This window comes from Centropristis striata, chromosome 4 (assembly GCF_030273125.1).
Source record: "Centropristis striata isolate RG_2023a ecotype Rhode Island chromosome 4, C.striata_1.0, whole genome shotgun sequence".
NCBI lineage: Eukaryota > Metazoa > Chordata > Actinopteri > Perciformes > Serranidae > Centropristis > Centropristis striata.
Window position 1 is genome coordinate 30,478,236 of NC_081520.1, and position 18,109 is coordinate 30,496,344.

At 38.2% G+C, this 18,109-nt stretch overlaps 1 protein-coding gene across 2 annotated transcripts in view; it reads right to left on the reverse strand.

The window, feature by feature from the left end:
* relt (RELT TNF receptor) overlaps positions 1 to 18,109 on the reverse strand; it is a 40,600-nt gene that overhangs the window by 11,850 nt on the left and 10,641 nt on the right. For both annotated transcript variants that reach the window (XM_059331455.1, XM_059331457.1), the window contains exons 2-6: positions 8,870 to 8,944; positions 8,679 to 8,771; positions 6,849 to 7,033; positions 6,016 to 6,068; positions 4,753 to 5,004 (exon numbers count right to left, since the gene is read on the reverse strand). In XM_059331455.1, coding sequence (XP_059187438.1) covers positions 4,753 to 5,004; positions 6,016 to 6,068; positions 6,849 to 7,033; positions 8,679 to 8,771; positions 8,870 to 8,911 — 625 coding nt within the window. In that variant the 5' untranslated portion in view covers positions 8,912 to 8,944. The remainder of the gene's footprint in view (positions 1 to 4,752; positions 5,005 to 6,015; positions 6,069 to 6,848; positions 7,034 to 8,678; positions 8,772 to 8,869; positions 8,945 to 18,109) is intronic.

Here is an 18,109-nt window from a genome sequence, read left to right on the forward strand (position 1 = left end):
ATCCTATTTATTCTTCCGTTTCTTCCGTGTTTTTTTTTGGTCGACTACTCCTCCCGGAGTTTTGGTCGCACATATACTAAAAAGGTATCAAATTGACCGGCTCGGCCATGACAAGTGTGTCATGACTTTTCTAAGAGTTTTGACAAATGGTTTTCAAAAAAATCCCAATGTTACCCTATGGCGAGGCTAGAGTGGATGACATCATTGCTAGAGTGCATAGGGAGATAAAAATTTGTCAAACAAGGGTGGTCTAATAATTTTTTCCATTACTGTAAAAAAGACCCTGACAACCCCTCGAAATTGACAGAGCAGATTAAAATAATTTAGATAGAAGAAGAAGAACGCAAAGAGAAGACAGAGAAGGAGAGGAGGAAAAAAGAAAGAAAGAAAGAAAGAAAGAAAGAAAGAAAGAAAGAAAGAAAGAAGAGACATGAGGTGAGGAGCTGATTGAATTATTGATCTGGTGGGAAAGGTGAGATGGATGAGTCGTGTCATGTTCATATGAGAAGGGGGAGGGAATGTTAGGGAGCCAAGAAATCGGATGAACGGAGAGTATAAGGACAGATAAAGAAAGCGGCAGGTGGGGTTTCAGGGAGTTTCTGTTTGGGTGCAGGGAGGTCTTCAGTTTCACAACAAAGCTCTCGAAGAGGAAGAGACCAAGGCAATGCTACAAACAAAAGGCAGAGATCTTTGACTGAAAGACTGCTGCTGTGTGATCTCTGTCTGTCTTGAAATGTGTTGGGCACGTGGCAATGTTATATCAATTCATTGCCGCCAAGTGTCGATATTTAGTGTTCTGATGGCTGGCGGGTCAGTATTTTGGCCGTAGCTGGCTCACCTTTTAGTAATATACTGGAGATACTGGTATCATATGAAACTAGAAGATCTAAGGAATCTATAGGCGTCAGGGTATTGTGTCAGGAAGTTGTTGAAATAATGCTGCAAACTTAGGCTTTTTTAAATTTTTCATTCCAAAAAACTTCAGCGCAGTGAAGCTTAAAGTTGAGGAAAGTTTGATAAAATGTTGCAGTTGTTGTCGTCCATACATGTTTGATATCAGTTCAGTAGGTTTCACTCTCATTGTGGAGAAATAAAAAGACTGAAGTGAGATTAATAGACTGAGAATTTTGTCTTATTTGACAAAACAATACTTGATTGAATTTAATTTTGTGGACACAAAATGCAGTTAAACTGTTAAATCACAATATATTGTATTGCAATATTCACCATATCGCAAAAAGCTTAAAATCGCAATAATATTGTATCGTGACTCAAGTATGGGGATAAAATCGTATCATGGGGCCTCTGCTGATTCACACCTCTAGAGCTACATGTGCTCACAAGAGAAAAACTCTCAATTTTAAAGCATAAAAGACGAGTTTGGTTGGCGGTTGTGGCTGAAATGTAAAGAATATCGCAACGTAGCTTTCAACAACCAACTTTAAAAAAAAATGCTTTTGTTGATTTCATTTATGTTCAATGCCCATAAAAAGAATTTAGATGTTTCACCCTTTTGTTGCATTTACACATGAAATCATGGTCAATATAATTTGTCTTTTTTGACAAGAATTAGCAAAAAGCAACCTCATATTTCAAACTCATATTCTAATATCAAAGGGAAAACAGATTTTTTTTTAAATAAAATAATGTCAGTTAATGTAAAATATATAATGTAAGGGCTGTGATTGAAGTGAAAGGTGCAGCTACTAAATACTGACCTGAAGGTCGTGAATATTATTGCAATCATTTACTTTACCGTATGTATTCTTAATTAATTTACATTATTTTGTAAAAATCTGTTTTCACTTTGATATGAAAGAGGTTTTTTGCCAAATTATTTTGATCATGATTTCATGTATAAAAGCAACAAAAGAGTGAAAAATCCAAGGGGGTGAATACTTTTTATAGGCATTATAAAGCACTTTGTAACTTTTGAAAGGTACTATATAAATCAATTTTAAAGCATAAAAGACACGAGTTTGGTTGGCGGTTGTGGCTGAAATGTAAAGAATATCGCTACGTAATTTCAAATTTGAATCCTAATAATGGGATACAGTAAGTTGTCCAAAGCAGCAGGTGTTGACACAAAGTCTAGTCTGTGGAGGCAACAGCTGTGCTCTGACCTGCTGATGCCTGACTGACGCTGTGTTCGTATGGCTCCTCTGAGCCGCGCAGCATCAGGTGAGTGAGGGAAAAGCCAGCTTAGCCTTTCAATCTGTTTATGCTTACACACTAAATGAGATTAACTGCACAGGTACACGATCAGTAATAAGGCAGCAGCAAAATAGTGAGGGGAATAATAAAGTGAAATGTACAGCCATGGAAAAAAATTATTAGACCACCCTGGATTTCTCCTTGCTTTCTTGTTCCTTTAATGCCTGGTACAACTAAAGGTACATTTTTGGACAAATATAATGATAACAGTAAAAATATCTCATAAGAGTTTAATTTAAGAGCTGATATCTAGACAATTTCCATGGTTTTCTTGATAATAACCAAAACCATTATCAAATTTTCTCCATACTACCCAGTATCAGTGTTCTACAGAAGAGAATTAGGGCCAGGTAGGAGAAAAAAATAAATCATTATTAAGTTCGAGAAAAAAGTGGAAATGTCAAGAATAAAGTTGAAAAACAATGTTGAGAAAATATGTATATAGATGCAATATATGTCTAAAAAAATCAAATAAATTATAATGTAGATTTTCCCCAAACAATATTATGGTAGTCTACTACCAAGAATAGCTTATTTATGTGTCGGGGGATTTTAGTTCTACTACACCTTTAAACCTTGTGGTTATTGCTCATTTTGTGACATTTATAAAAATCAGGTTGTAGCTTGCAGTCTACCTAACTGTTCAGCTAGACGCTGTTTCTCTAAAACAGTGTTCCTCTGATGACAACTTTATTCTCGACCTTATTCTTGTCATTTCAACTTATTTTCTCCTACCTGGTCCCAATCCTCTTCTGTAGTGTTCTAATCTAACTCTCTTCCAAAAGCAAATATATTATTTGCAATATTTCCCAATATTTCCAGAACAAACTATTGCTTTAAGATACACAACACCACGTTTGTAATGTTTACTAAACCGAATGAACTCTCTCTGACTCACGTTATGAGTTTGCGCAACTATAAATGAGTCTGAACACCTCACAGGAGACAAAGTACTTGACTAAATGTACTTAGTTACTTTCCACCACTGATAAAGGAAATATGGGTGTACTTGTTATATTGTATGCACGTGATCGAAGCCTATACAGAAAGCATCCGTGGTGTTTGCTTCACCATCAACATCAAACCAGGTGCTTTGACTGCAACAGGTGACTCGTCACCTTAAAAGAACAGAGTTGAATTTGTGTCAAAGGCTGCAGGTCCTATTGAAAGTCCTCCAGGACAATATGACTATACACTATTACAAAGGACAGGGATAAAGAGCTCTCATGTTACTCTGAGACTCTGCAAACCACAGAGAACGGGTGTGGTAACTTGTTTTATTGCTTGATCCCTCCGTGTCTCACTCTAAACTCTCTTTAGTTTCCACTTATTGATATTGTTCTCTCTCTCCTATGCTTCTCTGTGTCCTCCTGCCCTCCCCCGCCTCTCTTCATCCTTCTTTCTGTGTTTACCCAAGTCAGTTATCTGACGTCAGCAGGGCTGATGGTGGGTTGATGGGAATGCTTTTTTTCCCCTTTTCAGATTGGAAAATACAAGAATAACAGCGTGTGCTTAGAAAAACACAGCATGCATGACCCCTCCAAGTTCAAAGTTCAAAGATATAAAAAAAAAGCCTCCCCTGGTGGCTTGCGTGCAGTCACATCACAGGGATACATACAGGGACTGTGGCTGCAGAGAGACGCTGCCCTGTGGGCGGGGCTCCACTCTGCCCCGACTCCTGACAACACATCTTGTGCATGCGTGTTTGCTAATTTGGCATTTTTATGGGCTAACGTGAGAAACTGAACATAAATGCTAGTTTCAGTAATTACTCTTCCTTTTTCTGCTACTTGCTCTTTTACTCTCTTCTCTCCTTTCATTTCCTGTCTTTTTTTGTTGTGGTTTCTGTCGTTTCATCTCGATCACTTGGCCGACCAGAGGAGATCAGGGCTGCAAAATTGTCTTTTATTTTGGCTTTCAACAACCAACTTTTTAAAAAAAAAAATGCTTTTGTTGATTTCATTTATGTTTTATTGTATTTTATTATGTGTTTAGTTGTGGGTCTTTGGTTTTATTCTCTTTGTGTTTTAAAGATTTTCTGGTTTGAATGTACAATGCCCATAAAAAGTATTCAGATGTTTCAGCCTTTTGTTGCTTTTACACATGAAATCATGGTCAATGATTTGTCTTTTTTGACAAGAATTAGCAAAAAACAACCTCATATTTCAAACTCATACTCCAATATCAAAGGGAAAAAAGATTTTTTTTTTAAATAAAAATAATGTCAGTTAATGAAAAATATATAATGTAAGTGCTGTGATTGAAGTGAAAGGTGCATCTACTAAATACTGACCTGAAGGTCGTGAATATTAATGCAATCATTTACTTTACCGTATATATTCTTAATTAATTGACATTATTTTGTAAAAATCTGTTTTCACTTTGATATGAAAGAGGTTTTTTGCCAAATTATTTTGATCATGATTTCATGTATAAAAGCAACAAAAGAGTGAAAAATCCAAGGGGGTGAATACTTTTTATAGGCATTATAAAGCACTTTGTAACTTTTGAAAGGTGCTATATGAATCAAGTTTTTACCTTCTTTCTGTGGTGTGGCAGTTTCTTCGTCCCCTCCCTCCTTGTCAGCAGAGCAGCGGTATCCCTTCTTCTTCAGGATGTTGCAGATGAGGATCCCCAACAGGCCCATCACACAGAAGATGGGCACCAGAGCGAACACAGCATACTCTGCTGTCTTCTCCTCAGCGCTGCGGACCACTGTACCGTTGACCGGGCCTCCTGCTCCGCTGGATGGACCTTTACCCACCGTACGCACCATTCTGACATGCACAGCTGAGAAAAGAGGAGGTGGAGCAGAGAAAGGTAAGGTAAGGTAAAAACTTTAATGTCCCCGTATGTTATACAAGTACGATATACATACAAGTGCAATAGTTCAAAGCACACAGTTCCAAAGTGTCGCTTACTGTTAAATCTAGTAGGATTATAGAATCTTAATGTCCTGACATCATTGTTTGTTTAGAGTGGCAATAGCAGAAGAGAACCTGGACCTGTTGGTGCTGCATTTAGGGAAACTAAACCTTCACCCTGAAGGAAGCAGCTGGAACTCAGCATGCAAGGGGTTAATAGAGTCAGAAACAATGGTCTGAGCCTTTCTTAATATAGCTGCTGAAGAGTTTTAAGGCAATAATAATGACCAATTATTCCTAAACATTTAATCCAAATGGCTATAATTTAATGGTTTGATTCTGCAGACTGTCTTTTTAATTTAGATTTTCCTGTCTAATAATAATAACAAAGCCTGACCATTTTATCCAGTTTTTTTTTTCAGACTGTGATGTCCAAATCAACAGATAACATTAAAGGAAAGTACAGACTCAATAAAACATTTTCATTAGAGTCCTGTCTACATTACTCTGCAGCTTTCTTAAAAAGAACAGACGCTGGTTCACCTTTTTACATATATACCGTCAGTGTTTGCATTAAACTTCAGTTTATCATCCATGACAGTGATATATATTTATACTCTTGCACTGCTGCCACTGGCTCCCCTTTAATCACAGGGTGTGGGAGAGCAGGGCTTCCTCCCAAAATCAATGATCATCTCTTTGGTCTTGGCCACATTTATCCCGAGGAAGGACTGATCACACCAATTAACAAATTCATTAAGTACTGGGGCATGATCATGTTCAGAACCCTGCAGAAGACGAACAATAACAGAGTCATCTGTGTACTTAAGGACCAGACGTGATGCATGATTACTCTGAGAAAGCAGGATGTAAGAGCATGGCCTCCATAAAGAAAAACAGCTGACTGTATGCAGCTTGTGTGCAGGATCCTGCTTACCTTTCACACACAGACTCTGGGTGGAAACTTCCCCTGTAGCAGTGGAGAGAAACCTGCAAGTGGAAAAAAAAAGAAAAGAGCTTAATTAGAGAGATGGACAGAGAGGGGAAAAAAGTGTACGACCATTCTATAATGAAAGAATGAATCAGCGGTTTTAGCCTGTGGCATATTGTGTGCCATGGTGCCTTGATGTTGCCCCGCCATTGTGGTGAATGACAGTGTGTGTGTGTGTGTGTGTGCGTGTGCGTTCTTTTTTTTAATACTTTATTGCAAGGCTTCTTACTTTCACAAACATAATCAGTCATTTCGTTTTCTTTACAATTTTGTACCTTGCATTTTTCCCCCTTTTTTTCAAGGTATATATTCACAAAGTAAATAACAAAAACATGGGGTAAACAGACAAACATATATACAAGGCAAACTGGTATTCCCCAAATGAGGATCTCCAAGAAAAGGAATAAACAACAAACTAACGACACACAAAAAAAGATACTAATAGTATAATGAGAAAATAAGCGGTGGTGCATGTATGCGTGTTCATGAATCTGTGTGTGTGTGTATGCATGTGAGTGTTAGTGTTGGGGGTGGGGACCATTTAGTTCATCTCCTTAATTTGATTAAATATTTCCACTGTTTTTATCAGCCTTTCTTTACAGTATAACTTATTCCAAATATTCTAAAAGTTAGTCTTTCCATCTCTAAACTTTGTTCTGCTGCGTGTGCATTCTTGACACTGAAAATGACAGGATTTAATTTAGAACAAATTAAAGTTTATGAGGCACAAGATGTTAGGCCGGCAGTTTGATTGAAAGAGCAGATAGGTAGAGCCTCACCCCTGCAGACAGTCCCCACACACAGCATCTGAGGTGGCGGTGCCAGGGGTAGCAACCTTACGGCCAAGGGTATCGCAGGAGGTGTGTGAGCGGCAGAGCTCAGAGTCTAGTGCGTCTGAAAAGCTGCCAGTCGGGCACAGCTGACATCCCACTTCCTCTGTTGGACTCTGGATCTGTCCACAAGCCTGGCAAGAAAGAAAATACTTCTAAACTCAAGAAAAAGAGGCTGCAAAAGCACAAAATGAAGCTTTACTTTGGTGCTGTGAAAGGTGGTAGACTCTCTGGAATTAAAACAAGTGATGAATGGTTGTGCTGTGGTGTCAGAAACAGAATGTTATTGACTAAAACTTCATTAATAAAAACTGCAACAAAAAGAAAACATGACACACATTGACAAAAAAACACTATGGTTATAATCCATCATTAAACACTGATTTATTGAAGGAAATAACTTTATGTTTCTGTTGACTGTGGGGACCCCAAATAGAAATTAAAGGTAAGAGAGTAAAATAAACTCCAGGGGATTTGGGAATCAGTGGTGGAAGAAGTATTCAGATCCCTTACTTAATTAAAAGTACTAGTACACTGTGAAATGACTCCACTACAGTAAAAGTCCTGCGTTCAAAACTTACTGAAGTAAAAGTACAAAAATATCAGCATCAAAATGTACTTAAAGTATCAAAAGTAAAAGCACTCGGTATGCAGAATGAACCCACTCGGACTGTTTTATACATTCCAAATATATTTTTAGAGATATTATTATTGATGCATTTATATGAGCAGCATTTTAATTTAGCAAAGAATGGGCTCATTTTAACTGCATAATATACTGTTTAAGGTTTAAAAAATAATAATAATATTCATGTTTTTCATGTTAAATCTTGACCTGAAAAGTAACTAAAGCTGTCGACTAAATGTAGTGGAGTAAAAAGTACAATATAAGCCTCAAAATTTAGTGGAGTAGAAGTATAAACCTACATAAAATGAAAATACTCAAGTAAAGTACAAGCACCGGAAAATTGTACTTAAGTACAGTACTTAATAATAATAATAATAATAATAATAATAATAATAATACATTTTATTTATAGAGCGCTTTTCAGGGTACACAAAATACAGTTAAAACAGTTAAAATGCAGTTAAAGATAAAACAAACAATTAAAATCAACAACAATGGTCACACATTAAAAGCAGTTCGGAACAGGTGAGTTTTGAGGAGTTTTTTGAAGGTGGAAGGATCTGAGCAGTCTCTGATGATTTGGGGGAGAGAGTTACTTGAGTAAATGTACTTAGTTACTTTCCACCACTGAGGGAATGAAGTATTTGAATACTTGGTGGTGTGAATAAACTTGTCCACAGTGAATCACAGTGAAAAAATGTGCATGCATAGTACTTGCATTTGAATGCATTTGGTAACTGCAATTTCAAATTTATAAATGCATCCTACATTTGTGCATTTAAAACAGGATAATAAAAGCACATGGGGTGAGAGTTTGTAATGTCTATGTGTGTGCTTCCTGACTGTATCCTGTGCAATTATGTCCATTTATATATTTTTCTTTTAGATTATGGGTGCAATTATTCATCATGGACATATCTGTTTAAGTGAAAGGTGTATGCAGCATATATACCTATTTCATCTTGTCATATTTTGCTTTATTTCGTAAAAGCTTCTTATCTTATTTTTGTCTACGGGGACAAAAATGACTCAGAAATAACCCAAAATCACTTGATAGCAGCATACATTGTCATGACAGAGATATTTTTTTATTTTTTTCTTGTATGTATTACGATTATTATTAATCATTTGATTTCGGTTGATAGTCTCACCTTGGATGGCTGCTGGCCAGCAGGGCACTGCAGACACACACACCCTTCCCCCCACCGACACTGCACTGCTGCAGTCCCACCACAGCCAAACACCTGCAACACACACAAGAGGAGAGGAGTCAGTGGAAGTTTGCAGAATAACTATGTCCTTTTTTTCTTTTTTGCACAAACACACAGATGCACTTATTTACCGTGAGAAGGACGAGAGCTGAGCAGTAAAGGTGGTTCCTCATCTTCTTCAATGTATTCTTCTATGTTCATATGATCTAAAGGAGGGAAGAGACAGAGTCTGATTATACAGTCATGGAAAAAATATTAGACCACCCTCGCTTTCTTGTTCATTTTGGTAAATGAACCTGCACTTATATAGCGCTTTTCTAGTCATTTTGCGACCACTCAAAGCGCTTTACACAACAGACTGCGCTCATTCACCCTTTCACACACACATTCATACTGGTGGCAGAGGCTACCCTAAACGGTGCCACCTGCCACCACTGGGAATTCATTCACACACCAATGAACGCAGCATCGGGAGCAACTTGGGGTTCAGTATCTTGCTCAAGGATACTTCGACATGTAGGCTGCGACGGTCAGGGATTGAACCACCAACCCTTCGGTTAGGGGCCAACCAACTCTACCAACTGAGCCACAGCCGCCCATTTTAATGCCTGGTACAACTAAAGGTACATTTGTTTGGACAAATATAATGATAGCAACAAAAATAGCTGATAAGAGTAATTTAAGAGATGATATCTAGACATTTTCCATGGTTTTCGTGATAATGATTTTGGTTATTATCAAGAAAACCATGAAAAATGGCTAGATATCAGCTACATTTTATAGCGGTCAGGTTCTTATAACTATGGATTTTAAAGTACCTCAGTCAGTTTTTGACTCAGTTTTTGACCCTTTAACTGTTTTCCAGTCACATATGGAGCACATCCAGAAACATGACATGTCACAACACAACATAATTGATGTCATTACGACAATCTGTCACACATGCAGCACAAAAAACATGCACATTCACAGAAAACCACACACGCTCACATGGCGAAAAACACCTGAGTCATTTTTCATGACTTATCCAGAACTCTGACTCCAGTGACAGGGAGCTAAGCAGCAGTTGTGAATGCCGTAAATAACATTTAACATGAATCAGGTTCTTTTTCTGGACAGGAGTGAATGAACCAGGGCTTTTCTGATGCTATTTTTGGGGCTGTAGATACTCACATACACATTTAGAGCAATCATTCACGCGACAACATGATCATTTGCCAACACATGCTGACTTTCTTAACACTTGATGACAGCTGCCCCTGGAAGGAGTATCTCCGGATATGTAGGTCAGTTCATAATCTTTTTATGGATTAATGTCATCAGAAACATGAGGATGATTGTACTGTTTCATTTTGCAGTGTTCTTTTCGAATAATGGAAATAAATGAGCTCAAACAGGACTATCCCTGAATGTGCACACGTGTTTAGAGATATTGTGTTACAGGCTGCAAAATGGTGCTGTCATCTCTAAAGTTAGCAATTTACTGTTGGAAAATATTTGACGACGGCTTATTTAAAATAGAATAAATCCCTACATACATCTATGTCCATATGCACACAGAACAAGTGGTCAGTGAGGCATTCATTTCTGCCCTTTACTGATGCTTCCATATAACTTTGAATTCCATTAATAGCATCCCAACACTTGCACTGGCTCACGTTTCTGCTCAATGTAACATACCAAAATCATGTGGTATCAAGATTTTAACTGACTCAGTCCATTGAAAACAGTTCTACAGAGTGACAAACCTATTGCAACTGAGATAGAAAATTAGAGAAATTAATGCATTTACAAGAATCCTATTTTAAAAAATCGTGTTGGAACAATTTATCAGCCTGCTCGGATTTAAAAGTAATCCTCTGCAATCACTTCTTCCACTGTGTGCCCTACATCATCCCATTATCCTCAGTCTGTCAGCATGCAGCAGGTTATTTGTGGTGGAGATTTTACTTTCAAAATTACAGCCATGATTGACTCACATATCATTAAAAAATCATTCTTAGCACTTATCATACTGCGGGATTTCAGTCCCTGTGAACATATCAGACAGACAAATATGCCAAATATGCTTTTTCTTTCTTTTAGTAAGACGACAAAATTTGGCTGACAGATTGGTTCAACCCAAATGGGCTTGTAAAACAGGCACTGAATGAAAAGCGAAAACATCGGAGGTATTTCGATTTTAAAAAATAATAAAAAAGAACAGAATGACAGAATAAGGATGAAAGAAAAATGAGAGAGTAGAGGAGAAGGAAAAATATGTGAAAAGACATAAAGATGTTGAAAGAAACAAAGAATACGAGACAGAACATGAAAACAGCAGAAAGAGGAGGAAGACAGTGCAGAATACTTACCCCAGACTTGCAGCTGATTGACACAGTTGCCGTGGCAACTCAGCAAGGATGCTGTGAATACGACTGCAAATGCTGAGTCAGGACCAAACTCAAATCGGACTTTCTTACAGCTCAACACGAAGTGTTTCTTTTTTGGTTCTACTTGGACAAGTAACTCAAAACTGGACTTTGCAAATAAAAATGAAAATTCTGAATGTATTTAAAGCTCTAAGGACAGAGTTAAGACTAAAATATAACTCAAGATGTGACACAAAACTCACACAAGACTGTGTGTCTGAATGGAGAATTCAATGTACCTGCCTGTGTCTTATACTGTCACTCTGACCACAGACACACCCCTGACATCCTTAGGACATGCCCCTTCACACACAGCTGAGACAGAGTCCGTGTGTGTGTTGCTGTATGTGTGTGTGAGGGGTGAGGCCACTTTAATGCACCTCTTCACCTTTGACCACGCAGCAAAACATAATGTTTTAAACATTAGTTAGCAAGCAAATCAACACTTCTCCACTCAAACCCACTCATTCTCTTTCTATTTGTGGTCAGGGCGTACACACACACACACACACACACACACTAGAGACACACAGCACACACACACCTATAAAGCATATCCCTCGCAGTATATGAGCAATAAGTGTGAGCTTATTAAGTATTAACATGAATAAGTATTAACATGGTTTTTACACATTTGTGCATTCATTTATTCTTGTACCCTGTATACTGTATACACACACACACACACACACACACACACACACACACACACACACACACACATCTGGAATGCCATACCATCCAGCCAACACCAAGCTGTGCCTTACACAAACAAGAAAATAAAAAATGTAACGAGTTTATGATTTTGGTCCGGCAAGGCCCTCGTGCCAATGACAGGCTGCTGGAGCATAATTTCAGGGAGGAAGAGAAAGATAAAGCACAAGGACAGAAAAACCACTAGTTTGAAAAAAATAAACGTCCGATAGAAGTTTAGGAGAAGATGAGAGCGGAAGGGAGCGAGGGATGGAAAGAGGAGAAAGTGGCAGGGAGTGAGATTTGCTCAAACTTCAACCTGATAGCATGATATATATAGAAGCATTAGTTAAAATGCCATACAGACCAGAGCAAGAGGCTAATTACAAGTCATACACACGCACATACATATGCACTTCTACACACATGCAAACACACACAAAAATGGGGAAAAAATGATCAATAAAACGACAATGATAGAGAGAGCTAAACAAAAATGGGACCTGCAAATTAAGTACCTCTGTTTTTGGAAAGTGTCAAGTAACAAACTGGACGATGTCAGAGGGGTTGAGGAATGCTGGTTTTTCCACAGAGAACCTCACTTGACCTCCAGAATTGCATTCACTGAAACGGCTGAACTTAAACTTCAGCAGAGCAAGGTGATTTATGAATGCATGAAATCTGAAATTATTACAGCAGGTTGACTTTCACCTGTCTGAAAAGCATGTGTATTCCAGCATGGGGCACAAAAGTATCTGCTAAAAAAGTTGTTGGTTTTTCCATTATGCACCATAGATTCCAGTCAATGCAAAGATAATTGGTTTAAAAAAATAATTCTGGAGTTGGACAGCCCTTTCACCTGCTGGGTGTGCACTGGTGGAGAGCAGCAACTGTATGCAGCAGCAACACATGCAGTGAAAATATGCTTGAAATACAAAATCCATGTGTCCATAAATGATGGTCAAAACGTGCCAGCTCCCTGACCACTCTCTCTTCAGAAGTCAGCTTTCACAGCCAGTCGATCCGAGCCAGCATTGTCTGCGTGTGATGCATTTGCTTTCAATCCAGTTTGCCTGTGGTTTTCCCCACAAACCCACTACAAAAGTGACCGCCACACGTGGAACTTCCACTGGACCTACATGGCACATGCCCACCCGTGTGTCCATGCGTGGCCTCGTCCGCCTCCAAACAACCATCCTTCTCTTCGTTCCCTGTCCATGACGGTGGTGCAGATTTCTCCATCAGCTTCTAAAGCAGGCATGTCCAAACTATTCCATAAAGGGCCAGACTGCTGCAGATTTTTGCTTCAATCAATCAAGAACATTCGACTGATCAGCTGTTTGAAACCTGAGATCAGTTGATTAAATGACTCATTCCTGTTGTTCTTCTGCTTGGTTGGAAAGAAAACCTGCAGCTGCATGGCCCTTTCTGGAATAGTTTGGACATGCCAAGGATCGATTCCACTCTTCGGGAAAATACGCTTTTTAATTAAATGTTTGTCCAAATATGAAGCTGGCAGCTTGGTTAGCTTAGCTTAACATACACTACAAAAAAAGAAAAGTTGGGTGAACTCAAAATTTCAAGGCAACAAACTTCAATACAATTTTAAAGTTGGACAATGAAAACTAAATATTTTAAGTTTTGTTTTTGTGTTTGCTTAACTCTGAATTTCTCTGGCACCATTGTAATGCCGCTATAAAATGTCAGCCAATGTTGTGACCACAATTTTGAGTTAGCATTGATACGCTAATGGCTACTCTTGTAGCTGTAACAAGCAGCGCCCTAACATCAGTTAGCCGCTAGCATCAGTTAGCCACTAGCTTTCGTTAATGACCAAATTTCACAACAAAGAAATAAGAGTTAGCAGAACTATTGTCCCTTGTTGTGAACCCCAACTTAAAGATATAAGTAACAACAACTCACAAACTTGTTTTTGAGTAACTGGCTTCCTTTGTTGTGCTAACACATTATTGCCCTAAATGTCAGTAATTTATATTTCCAAGTTTTACCAAATTAAATCACTGTTTTACGCCAAAAAATACAAGTTGGCTTTTTTGCAGTGTAAAGCACTGAAACAGGGGAAACAACTCGATCTGTTCAATCCAAAATTAGCAAAACTGGCACCTCGAAAGCTCAATAAATAGCCCCTTATTAAATCACCAAAAAACTTAAGTGTTCAATGTGACGTTATAGTAAGGTGTATTGATAGCACACCACTTTTTCGGGAAAAAACCCCCGATCTGATTTGCCATGGGATTCCAAAGCTTTGACGCCCAATGTTGCAAGTTCCACCGGCTTCAACCATGCATTAAATTGTTCTTTTTGGAGCCACAAATCTTGAACTTGCACTTTATCTTACACAAGTAATATGGCTCTGCTGTGGGCTTTCGTTAAGTTTTCTCCGCTGCTATGCTAGCCTGTAACACACTGCGGCGTGCACATCAGCTGGTTGTGCTTGATAAATTGTGACTGGGCTGCGACGGTTCCATTTTGTAGTTATGTTATAGCTTCCTTAAAAATCGAAACATTTAAAAGCAAGACTGAAGTTTATGTATCTGTTTCAAATAAAAAAGCAACGTTTATACAGACCTTTCAAAATCATATTTAAGACATTTTATGAGATTTTTAAGAGAATTTTAAGGCCTGAAAATTGAAATTATCGGATTTTAGACGTTACAAGACTTTTTAAGACCCAGCGGACGCATTGAAGCAAAACTACGTGATTAAGTTTAGGAAAAGATCATGGCCTGGGTTAAAATAAGTACCTTTGTTACATTAACTATGTTACATAATTATGTAAATGTACATGAGCCATGTAGGCTGTTTGACCCATCAATCCACCCTTACCTCCTCCTTACGTGGACATTGCCGATCTTTATACTATGTCACCTACGTTATAATAGGCAGCGTTTAATATTGCAGGAAATAACAAGTTGTGATAACACATGATTTTAGCTTGATTTACCAGACTATAATCCCTCCATTCACCACAGTTTATAACTATACAACAGCTTCTCTTTGCTTCATCATGACCCTTTTTTAAAAATGTTTGAAAGACCTTTTGTGTCTGACCTTGTGGCAAAAAAATCACAAAATGAATTGGTTGTGTGGAGTTGAATTTACCTCTCTGATCAAGTTGAAGCACTAATCTTTATCTTGTGAGAGTGATGATGTTATATTATAATTTGTGAGGCTTGGATGTGTTTTATAATGGAACAGGCAATATTAATCATATACTATAGTCATCCATTGCACTAAACAATGAAACTGTATATCCATTATAGACCTTACTTAATCCTTGACAAGGAAACTGAAGTCCTCTGTCTGCTCGCTGTAAGTCTTGTGTCTTGTGAATTCTCACACTTTTCTTCCACATACTTCTGACATCTGTCAGCTCTTGAGCTGTCAATCCTGTAAATGCATTTTACTGTTCCATGCTTCCTTTTTCATAAGCCGGCTTGCTTGTTGGCCATGTGCTTTGGTTTGGAGGCTGTGTGGGCAGAAGGAGTGGAGCGAGACAGAAAGAAAGAGAGACAAATGAAGGGACAGAAAAAGAGGGAGTGAAGACAGAAGCGTAGGAAGAGCTGGATATAACAGGATATTAACACCTCTCAGAATATCCCTGCATTCACAACAAGAAAGCCGAAAGACACCAATACTCACGATGCCTTCGTCATTTTATGTGCAAACAACAAAAAACAGGATAAAAATTCCAAAACACCTCAAAGGGAGAAGAGCGTGACAACATCTCTAACACCGTAAAACAGTAATTACCCAAAAGCCTCAGTGCTGTTGTTTGACACGTTGAAATAACAAGTCGCGACAACATCAGATGACCAGTCACGTTTTCTGTTTTGTTCAGGGAACCTAAAAATAGCAATAATAAAGAAGTAATGGCGAAGGAATGACAAAAACACGGACGCTATTCTATGCTGTGGTGGTTTTTGGGGTGAGGACCGGAGTCGCAGCAAACGTGTTGGGAGAGCTTTTTCTGGCTCCTTGATGTCATGCAGCAGCTGAGCTGAGAAATCCTACTGGATGAAGCTGTGAAGGAAGGAAGGAACCACAAAAGAGGAAACACAAGAATGAGTGGGACTCCTTTCCTTTCACAATGAGGTGACCGAGCGGCAGGAGAGATCAAGGATGAATTGGGGTCTGGCGGCCACGGTGTTGCTGTCCAAACAATGAGTCGTGTTTGTTGAGTACACTTGATTCTCGTCAGACGTGAGACTCTGCAATGATCTTATTATCAAGGCCACAATGTATTTTTGTATCAAGTCTACAGTCTCAATAATACATGCCAGTCATGCTGACAGAATGGACCATTTCATTCTGATTATAAAACAGGAAGCTATGATACATCTGTTGAGTCAACAGCTTACAGACCGGTTGTGACATGGATTTTGTCACAAACATCTGGAACTGAAACTTCAGGCCAATAAATGTACTTATTTTAACCCAAGCCATGATTTTTTCCTAAACTTAACAAAGTAGTTTTGTTTCAACAGTTAATCATGTGTTTAGAACTGTGATCGTGCCGCCTTATGTGGCGAGTTGGGAATGAGAATCAGGTGTTAAATGAAACACAAAAAGCTTCAAATGCGTGGACATAACATGCAAAATGTCCCGAAAAAGTGGAGTGCTATTAATACGCCTTTGTATTTTATGGTGATTTAATGGGGGCTATTTAGCTATTCATTTTGCAGTAAAGCAGCAGACTGAAGCTGTCTTTGCACTGTATAATGTCCACGTTGCTGCTTCACTGTTAAGTTTGCAAATACTGCTGCAGCTAAACATAGAATTTTATAAGCCCCAGTGCCACCCTCATCCCCGTATATAGCCTCAGATTCCAGTTTTCCCTGGGGCAAAGTTTATTATTGTCGCTCCTGGATCACTGCTGTGTTGAGACAAGGTCAGAGTCTATATGTCTACTCTGTTCATATACGGTATTCATATACAGTAAAGCATTGGCTTACTGACCTGAGTCTTTGAATAGAGCCTGAAGTCCAAGAGCTAATAACAACAGGACATGATACAGTGTAAAGACAGCTTCAGTCTGCTGCTTTACTGCAAAATAAATAGCTAAATAGTCCCCATTAAATCACCATAAAACACAAAGGCGTATTAATAGCACTCCACTTTTTCTGGACATTATGCATATTATGTCCACCATTTGAAGCTTTTTGTGTTTCATTTAACACCTGATTTTCATTCCCAACTTGCCACATAAGGATGCACGATCACAGTTTTAAATACATGATTAACTGTGCATTGAAAGACAAATACTTGGTTAAGTTTAGGAAAAGATCATGGCTTGGGTTAAAATAAGTACATTTGTTACATTAACTAAGTTACATATGTAAACAGAGTAGGCAGCTGACCTGGACAGTAATTTGCCATGTAGGTTGTTTGACCAATCAATCCATCTTTACATCCTCCTTACATGGACATTGTCGCTCTTTATACTACGTCACCTACGTTATATTAGACAGCGTTTAATTGCAGGAAAGACGTGTGCTACAAAGTGAATACTTGGACAAACTCATCAAATAATGCAATCTTAACCATTCCTTAATCTTGATCAAGTAGTTTTATTTCCTAACCCTAACCAAAAAAACATCTGAGAAATTATATTATATTGAGTATAGTGGCTCATTACCAAAGATATAGTAAAACTTTATCAAAACTTATACACAGTTGCCCATAAAGTTGGAATAAAAATATTTTTTACCTCTTTCCATGAAATGATTGTGACAATGTGATTAATCTTTGACAGATATAGTGTACATCTTCTTAAAACTTTATTAATCAATCTCTTCCAAACATATCACAATGAAAATTAAACCACAATTAACAGAGGATTGTGTCTGAAAACAAAATTATTCCAACTTTATGGGCAAACATGTATAATAGGGTTAATCCTGATCATGGACTCGGCCAAATTTACAGTTTTTTTGCTTCCTCACTGTTTATAAAAACACAATATGTAAATACCGCTGACTTGATGTGTCCTGTTGACAGTTTGGAATAAATATGACTTATTACGATGAATCATCTGAGTTTAAATATCTTTGTCATCTGCTCTGAAGGTGTGGCGATGCATCGTCAGAGAAGGGCGGAGTTGTTCAAAAGTTGTTCTTTTCCCTTTGCAGGTTGAGAAATCCTCCTTTGTTTTTGGCTCATAATCCTTTAAATATCAATTAGATTATCTCAGAAATGTATCATCACCATCTCTGTCAGGCTTGCTGTTGAAGTGTCTTTTGTTTT